This window comes from Sebastes umbrosus, chromosome 15 (assembly GCF_015220745.1).
Source record: "Sebastes umbrosus isolate fSebUmb1 chromosome 15, fSebUmb1.pri, whole genome shotgun sequence".
Taxonomy (NCBI): Eukaryota; Metazoa; Chordata; class Actinopteri; order Perciformes; family Sebastidae; genus Sebastes; species Sebastes umbrosus.
In genome coordinates this window covers 25785111-25794655 of record NC_051283.1, presented here as the reverse complement: position 1 = coordinate 25794655, position 9545 = coordinate 25785111, and the positions used below count along the sequence as shown (strand labels likewise).

General features: G+C 36.5%; 1 protein-coding gene across 2 annotated transcripts in view; it reads left to right on the top strand.

Moving 5' to 3' along the window:
- Window positions 1–1158: 1158 nt before the first annotated feature.
- tfap2e (transcription factor AP-2 epsilon) overlaps window positions 1159–9545 on the top strand; it is a 19165-nt gene continuing 10778 nt past the window's right edge. Inside the window, exons 1-2 of one of the 2 annotated variants that reach the window (XM_037795085.1) lie at window positions 1159–1510; window positions 6209–6670. In XM_037795085.1, the coding sequence (XP_037651013.1) occupies window positions 1196–1510; window positions 6209–6670 (777 nt within the window). In that variant the 5' untranslated portion in view covers window positions 1159–1195. Of the gene's footprint in view, window positions 1511–2323; window positions 2598–6208; window positions 6671–9545 lie in introns of those variants that run through there. The other variant, XM_037795086.1, reaches the window with a different exon arrangement.

Here is a 9545-nt window from a genome sequence, read left to right as displayed (position 1 = left end):
GAGGGATGGATTAACTCATTGATGTGTTTTGGATAAAAACAAAAAAAATTCAAACATTGCCAGCCGTTTTATCAGAAGTCCTCATAATGTGAGTCAAGATGTGAGTCTTTAAGGTCTTTAAATGCTGACCATTAAAATAGGGCTGTCCTCGACCAAAGAAATTCTTTGTCGACTAACACTCCTACGATTTTGTCGACTTATCGATTGATTTAATTGAGAGCTCTGCAAACCGAGTTTCTCCAGAATGAATCACACAAAAGCACCACTTTAAATCTGGTGTTTAATAGAGATGTGCTCATAAGTTCCTTAGAAATAAGTCATTCAGCATGAAATGAAATCTTAGTCACCTCATTAACTAAGAGGGCACCCGTAATTACAATGACAAGTAATTTCTGCATTTCCTATCATGAGTGTTAATAGTGTTTTTTACATAAAGTACCTAGTCCTATCTGGGTCATAGGCTTAATCATTTAATATTCAAGGTGTGTAGCAATGCAAAGAATGACTATGCATTAGTATTATTTTTATTGCTCTGGGATTTTATCATGTTTGAAATTTGAGAATTTGGGTTTTTAAGTCTCAAATAAGCCGATTCCAGGTATCAGATAACAAGTCTGCCACTCTGGCCTGAAGACAGCTGTATAATTTGCCCAGTTTAAATGGGGAAAAAATTATACAGGTGTTAAAATCTTAGAAACTAGGAGGTCTCAGCAGGCTCCTGTAAAGGTGGATAAAAAACTGTTCCTGTGGTTAATCAAGAGCCCACAAGATGGCGCACTGAGACTTGTTTGGATCTAATGTGCCTTGAAGTTCTGGATACGCTCAATGCCTCCATCTATATATGTCTGTATATTTGCAGAGAGAGATGTGTGAATGTAAAACTTTAGAGGGATTTAGCAAAATAACTAGTTTGGTCATTTGATGCAGTGGAGAAAGTAGACGATAAAGGAATAAAAAAAGAAATACAGATTGACCACAATAGTTTTAGTTATTAATACAGTGCTTTTGTTAAAGAAGTTGGAAGAAAAGTGACTCCTCCTAATAAAATGTTAATTAATATTTGTTGTACTGCAAATAAATGTATTAATTTCTCAGTTTAGAATTTTCTAAATGTACAAAAAAGCACAATGAAAATGTTTTTTTAAAGGAAGACAATCACATAGTTAATATCTTTGCCTTGTGGTTATCACCGGCCATGTTTGTCCTTATTCACCCTTTCATCCCTGAGCCTTTAGTCCATGCACAAGCCTTGGAAAAAAGTTTATTGTCACCTCCCGCCCTCTTTCTCTTTGTCCCCGCCACCCCACACCCCTCCTTCCCAACATCCACCCATACAAACTCCTGCATCATCTCTCAAACTAACTCACTCCTCTCTGTACCTCCAGCCCGTCTCCTCTCCATCTCCATCCACCGCATCACATTAACCCCTCAGCTGCAGTGTGAGAGAGACACCACCACCACCGGCACCACCATGCTCTGGAAATCCCGATCTAAGACTGACATTCTGCAGGTAAAAAATAAACAACACCTCCGAGATTTTCTGCTTTCATTGGTACAGTTTTGGGTTACTCTGTTTATGTAAAAAGTCCATCATCATCGGCAAAAGGCTGCACATGGTGGGCCTGTTGGCTTGTTTTTAAAGGGATGCTGAGTCCAGAACATTTTACTTGTCGTTTATGAAACATGTGAATTATTCAGCTTGGGTGAAATGTTTGGAAAAAAAACTGCTTTGTTGAATATAATATCCAATATCTCTGACCTGGATACCCGTGGTTTTAATTTAGACGATAATAATTAGATAATATGGATTTGTGTGCCTTAGGGTGTTGTCTGTGTTTTATTTATTTATTCATGTTTTTTTGTTTTGTTTTGTTTTCCTTTCACTACTTATGTTTTTTTGTATTTGCTTGTCTCCATTTTTTGTTTGCCCTTAGTTCCTAGTATTGTCTGTTTTTGTTGATATATATAAAAAATGAGGCACCCCACAGAAGTCTGTATCACTGACATGCACATGCTTCTTAATAAAAAATATTTGAAACAAAGAATTAGATAATTTTCTTGTTTAAATGTTTCTTTGTTAAGATGCTTCTTAAATAAAACATCTGAAAACTCTGATATTTTATAATATTTATCTGTGCGTAAAAGCCAGAATATCCATTTTTAAAAGAAACAAACAAATATAAAAGTAGAGTGTGTGTGTGTGTGTATGTAATTGAATGAAAATATCCCTTTAAGAGAAGTGGACCCTGTCGACCCCTCCCCTCATTCTGCTGGCTGCGCTCAAAACCTATAAGTAGTGCGCTCATGGAGCGTCTGCAGGACTCTGTGTGTGTGGAGCGCGCCTTTGTGTGTGTGTTGCATCTGACAGCAGCTTTTTCATCCGTGCGTAAAAAGAGCTCCATCAAAAAGAGACACAGAGAGAGAAGGAAAAGTAAATAACACCTTTTTGAATTTAATGGACCTTTAAAAAAAAAACAGCTTGGATTACATCTCTGGAGAATCTTTCAGTCATTGGAAGCCCCAAGCATCCTGTTGAATTTTTACATTTGGGGGTATCCAGAGTGGTCCAGATGTTAATCCACACCTATTCAGCTATGGTGAGTTTTTTGATGGAGATGACGATGTTTTTTAAGCTTTTTTTTTTTTTGGACTGCTGATGTGTGTAATTCACATTTTAGGAGAGAGTTTATTTTCTGTGCCAAGTATCAGAACATGCGCACAATGTGTCATTATCACTTAAAAATAGCTAATTTGTGGTTAAAAAACAAAAACAACTTTATGATTTAATCAATATGTTGTATTTTAGGAGAGAGTTTATTTTATGTGCCAAGTGTCAGAACATGCGCACAATGTGTCATTATCACTTAAAAAGAGTTAATTTGGGGTAAAAAAAAAAAAAACTTTATGATTTAATCAATAATTTTTAGACGGTGTGTCAGCTTGTATAAAAATCCATGGGATATTTTTTTTAAATTAAATATATTTCTGATTAATTTGGTTTGCTCTTTCCTGCTTTTTTTTTGGACTGCTGATGTCTGTAATTCAAATTTTAGGAGAGAAGTTTATTTTCTGTGCCAAGTATCACAACATGCGCACAATGTGTCATTATCACTTAAAAGGAGCTTAATTGGTGTTTAAAAAAAAAATACTTTATGATTTAATCAATATTTTTTAGACGGTGTGTCAGCTAGTATAATGCTCCATGGGGGATTTTTTTTAATTAAATATATTTCTGATTAATTTCTCTTTCCAGTCTTTCCTGTCAAATCATTACCTTGTGTCAGTGGTAATCACCCTGTATTAACTGAAACACTTTTGATTGCTGCTTACATTCTCAATCTGTGTGTAGATGCCAGACAGTGGACGTAATGGTAAAATGGATCAGAAGCCATGTTTTATTGACATTGCTGTATATTTATTTTGTTGTTATTATGTAATCTCCTAAATGCCACACTGACATCTCAGAATACATTTATTTGTATTTATTTGAGTCACAGACCAAAGTGATTTATCTCTTTTGTTAAGACAAAACTTGTCAGGTGTCCATACTTCCCACTGAGCCTTTTTGACACAGAGTTTAGTGTTGCAGCTGTCCACGGAGATGCTCTTTGTCTGCACAGTGTCACAGCGAGTGAGACCGGCTGACTGTGAAGTGTCCACACACTGCACAAGCTGTGGCATGCCGAGACAAGAGTCCATCTTTCTGAAGGGAGTTTTTATTACAGCCTCAAATATCAACTTTGTTAGACTAAAAAATTATGACCACACAATCCTGTACATGTGTGGTTGATGTATGACAGATTAATGTAGTGTATATGAGGGTGCTTTTAAGCTGGCAGTGGGCCTCAGCTGCCTGGCACATAATGGACATTGTTCCACAACAACACCATTGATCTGATTGACCCAGCTTTAAAAAAAAAAAAAATCCAATTTGAACCAGGATGTGTGTGAGCAGAAATGTAGGCTAGTGGACTACATGTTTTTACGCACACTGCTGCTGCTGGTGCACTGTGGCATCTCTTTTACGCGTTGGGTTAAACTTGTAAAGTCAAAATCACATTTGGTTTTGTGCGTCAGTCTGAATGCACCTCTTTCATTTCCAGTTGTTTTCAGGGGTCAATGTGGTTTTGTTGACACGATGACAGATTATTATTTACAGATGTACCCGGAGCAACGTGTTGTTGTTGTTGTTGTTGTTGTGTGTTACCTGCTGTCCTTTGTGCATCTTCTTGGTGGCCGTGACCTTTGTGACCCTGTTCAGCAGCGATGCCAAAGGGCGTCTTTCTGCCAGAGCGCATCCACTTCAAGCGCTGCTGCTATTTCCGACCATGTAATAAAAAATGGAAATGAATGTATTTATAGGGGTTATAGCGGTTTTGTGTTATATTATTTGTGTTTTTTTTCAGTAGGAACAAATGCCAGTTGTTTTATCAGAAGTCCTCATAATGTAAGTCAAGATGTGTGAGTCTTTAAGGTCTTTAAATGCTGACCATTAAAATAAAGCTGTCCTCAACCAAAGAAACTCTTAGTCGACTAACACTCCTACGATTTTGTCGACTTATCGATTGATTTAATTGAGAGCTCTGCAAACCGAGTTTCTCCACAAAGAATCGCACAAAAAGCACCACTTTAAATCTGGTGTCTACTAGAGATGTGCTCATAAGTTCCTTAGAAATAAGTCATTCAGCATGAAATTAAATCTTAGTGACCCTTAATGACAATGACAAGTCATTTACTGCATTTCCTATGAAGGCTGTTAATAGTAGGATAGCTCATTTTTGCATTATTGCACCTGGTCATGTACAAAACTTAACATCTTTTGGCAGGACTTCTCTGACAATATGACAAGACTTACAGTATTTACCTTCCAATTGGATCCTCAAATTTGCTTATTAGGGAATTTCACAGTCATTAGTACACCTTTAAGAAACTTTCAAAAACAGTTTTTAGAAATAGCTCTATGCATCGCCAGGAAGTGTATAGCAATTACATGGAAGTCTGATTCCCATCTCCTCATATCTAAATGGCTTCTGGAAATGAACAGCTGCACTTGAAAAGATCACATATACTCTCAGAAATGAATACAACACCTTTCTGAAGATTTGGCAACCCTATTTAACCTATATGGACTCCTTACCAACACCTATATCGGATTTGATATTACAAAATGATCAGACTTGATACATCATTGGTCATCTGAATAAGTCAGAACACTGCATCTCGTTATTTATGATTTCTTTATTTGAGTATTTAATTTGTTTTTTCTATATCCTTTTTAATTCAATTGATATTTAACTCTATACTCCTCCTTTTGAGAATATGGTTCTTTTTCAGTTTGTATGTGGGTGAGATATAGGGGAGGGAATTTGGAGCCATGTTTGTGTGAGTTTGTGTTTTGTATGTTTTGTAAATTTGTAAATCTAAATATCTAATAATATAATAATATCTAAAACAATATGGAAAATAAAATATTCTAAAAAAAAAAGAGGCTGTTAATAGTATTTTTTTTACAGACAGTGCAAAAATGGAATTTATTTATGGGTTATAGAGGTTTTGTGTTATATTAAAAAAACAGCCTTATATTTTTTTTTAGTTGAGGATTTATGCTTTAGTTAAATAAAAACACTTGGATTACCTTTTGGCATCTGACATTTGATGTATATAGTCAGTTCCATGTTGGGAGCCCAGTTTGATTAAGGAGGACTCTTTCCTATCAAGGCTGTTAATAGTATTTTTTACATACAGTACAAAAATGGAAATTAATTTGTTTATGGGTTATATAGGTTTTGTGTTATATTAAAAAAACAGCTTTATAGATTTTTTTAAGTTTAGGATTTATGCTTTAGGTAAATAAAAAACACTTTCCAGAGCTCATAACTTTTTGGAATCTGACCTTTAATGTTATAATCAGTGCTGTTAGTGTGTCAGGAGCCCAGTTTGATTAAGGAAGGAACTTTTTTTTTTTTTTTTGATCAATTTTGTATTGGTATTTAAGCATAATTTAATAGGGTGGGGGTTACAAATTGATAGATCACCAATAGAGTACAATAATATAATCACAAAAGTCCATATACTAATCAATACAAAATGGGCAAGCAGCTACAGAAAAAGAAAAGAAAAAAAAAATGTACATGATATTGGCTATGATACAGGTGCTTCACACTTGCCACAAATAACATGCAAACTTGTTTTTATCTCCTCCCTGCAGGACCGTGCAGACGGACTAAGCGGCTCCTCACCAAGTGGCCGTCTCTCTCAGCTCTCCTCCCTGAACCAGGCCGCCTACTCCTCGGCGCCTCCTCTCTGCCACACTCCGGCTTCAGACTTCCAGCCTCCATACTTCCCTCCTCCATACCCACAGTCCTCCCTGCCGTACTCCCAGAGCCACCAGGACTCCTACTCCCACCTGTCAGACCCTTACCCCTCCATCAACTCCATCCATCATCAGCATCAGCAGCAGGTGGCCTCCTGGCACTCGCAGAGGTCGCGCTCCTCCTCCGATGACGCGGCGGGACTTCTGTCACAGTCTCACCGGGCTCTTAGCCTCGACCCCCGGCGGGACTATGCAGCGGTGCCGCGGCTGCTGCACGGTCTGGGTGAAGGCGCTGCAGCTCTCGGAGACGGTCCACTCGGCATGCACATGGGACACCACGGCCTGGACGACCTGCAGGTGACTTGTTTTATGCATTCATTTATGCATTCATTTATGAATTCATTTTTGGCTTTCCATCCTTTGGTTGCACTGGGAAGACCGTGCGTAAAAGTGCCCAATCAGTGCGCACAAACAAGTTTCAAGTTTATTTGTCATATGCATTTAAAAGTACAGTGTACAGTGAAATGCAATGAAATGCATTTTACCCTGGCTCTCTCTCAGCCCTTAAAATCTATAAATAGTACAGTTGATAAATACTACAATAAATAAGACAATACCTGAGAATAAAATTATAAAACAACCTAAAACATCCATAAAACAATCCACAGCTTTGCATTCATTTAGTGTTACTAACATGACCTCTTTATGCACAAAATCTCCTCTGCATGGGCCTCTTTGAGTCTTTATTTGTCTCCATTCATCTATTGTCATTAACATGCACTATTTGCCTTTAAACATGCACTATCTGCAACCATCTTGGACTCTAACCACTGGCGCACTTTACACTTACTTTACACTATACATCCTATATACCACTTTATAGAGTGCACATATGCACATATTACATTTATTTATTGCACACCACGGCCTGGACGATCTGCAGGTGACTTATTTTATGCATTCATTTATTTTTTTATTTTTTTATTTATGCATTCATTTTTGGCTTTCCATCCTTTGGTTGCGTTAGCTGTGGCGCTGCGCACTGATGGGAAGACCGTGCGTAAAAGTCCCCAATCAGTGCGCACAAACATGGACTCTTTATGCACAAAATCTCCTCTGCATGGGCCTCTTTGATTCTTTATATGTCTCTATTCCAATTCATGTTATAATAACTCCAATGCATGGAAATTATCTCCAAAGACGTTGTTTGGCTGATGGGAAGGTCGAGCGTAAAAGTGCCCCAATCAGTGCGCACAAACATGAACTCTTTATGCACAAAATCTCCTCTGCATGGGCCTGTTTGATTCTTTTTTTGTCTATATTCCAATGCTGTTATAATAACCCAATAGCGTGGAAAATATCTCCAAAGACGTAGTTTGCAACAGGCCCTTAAGGCAAATTTATCTCCAATTTCCTTGATGAAATAGCTCCCATTCATCCGATAGAATTTTAAGTAAACGATGCACATGGGACACCAATGCCTGGACTGCAGGTGACTTTATTTATGCATTCATTTATTCATTTTGGCTTTCCATCCTTTAATACGATAATACGATAATACTTTCCTGTCAGACAGGTCTGAAATGTGTTTTGCTTCACAGCAGCTCCATTTGCAACATCACAGAAAGGACAAAGACAAGAAACAAGGATACATACATTTAAAGGTCCCATATTATAAAAAAGTGAGATTTTCATGTCCTTTATATTATAAAGCAGGTTTAAGTCCTATATAAATACTGTGAAAGTATCGAAACACTCAATCCACAGAGAAACACACACAGCCCGTATTCAGAAACTCTGCATTTGAAACAAGCTGTCAGGATTACTGCCCATTTGTGATGTCACAAATGTACAATATTTAGACCCTTTACACAATTTTAAAAGTGAACATTCTAAATGTGTCCCGGTTTATTTCCTGGTTGCAGTGTATGTGAATGACATCAGCTGACAGGAAGTAAACATGGACCCAAGTTGTTGCCTAGCAACGCAATTCTGTTGCAATTCCGTCAAAATGCGCTAAAACGGAGCGTTTCAGACAGAGGGTGAATACAGGCATATTCAGGCTGACAGTATGAGGAAAATAAACGTTTTTTTTAATATTACAGCATGTAAACATGTTCTAGTAGAAACACAAAATACAAGTATGAACCTGAAAATGAGCATAATATGGGACCTTTAAACATTACAATCACAGAAGATGATATTCAGGGCCCTTCAACGTACATTTGATCTGGGATTAGGCTCCATTAGGCTTTCATTTGGTGGAGCAGTTTTGACTTTTTTCGTTATGAATAAGAATAGGAACTTCATGAGAGTCAGATGGTGATATAAATATAATTTCTTTGGTTGCATTGGCTGATGTGGCGCTGCGCACTGATGGGAAGACCGTGCGTAAAAGTGCCAAATCAGTGCGCACAAACATGAACTCTTTATGCACAAAATCTCCTCTGCATGGACCTCTTTGATTCTTTATTTGTCTCTATTCCAGTGCATGTTATAATAAACCCAATAGCATGGAAAATATGTCCAAAGACGTGGTTTGCAACAGGCCCTTAAGGCAATGTATCTCCAATTTGAAATAGCTCCCGTTAATCCAATAGAATTTTAAGTAAACACCTGTAATTAACAACTACTACACAGTATTAATCATTTTCATTCATTTGGAATATTTAACCTGTTATTTATATATATTTCATTATTCAATTTATCACATATCTTTATTTTTATTTTTTTTTTAAATCCAGCAAACCTTTAGCTTATTTATCTGAATTTCACACAAAAATTTCACACAAGCAGTTTTGGTGTCTGATATGAAAATAAGAAGTTGTGCGTCGCTTCCTGCGGAATAAAAACTAAACTGCACTGTTGAGAGTGAGATGTCTGGTCTGAAATATACATTTCTGCAACAATATCAGCAGAAATGTTTTATTTTTCTCTTCAAAATTCGTTAAAAATAAATAAATAAATAATAATATATTAGATCCTCACATTTTGTCTGCAGTGTAAAATTTTATTTTATATTTATTCTATTTAATTTTTTCTAACATGATTTTTGAGAGTTTGTGTCATGTGTTTCGAGTTTATCTAGAATTTTTGCGCAGAAGTTGATCTTAATGGCTTGAATTCATATTGTAGATATGCAGTAAAGTATATATAGATTTATAAAAATGAGAAATTATAAATATAAAATTATATATTGTTATATATAAAAAATATAAATTATAAAAATTAT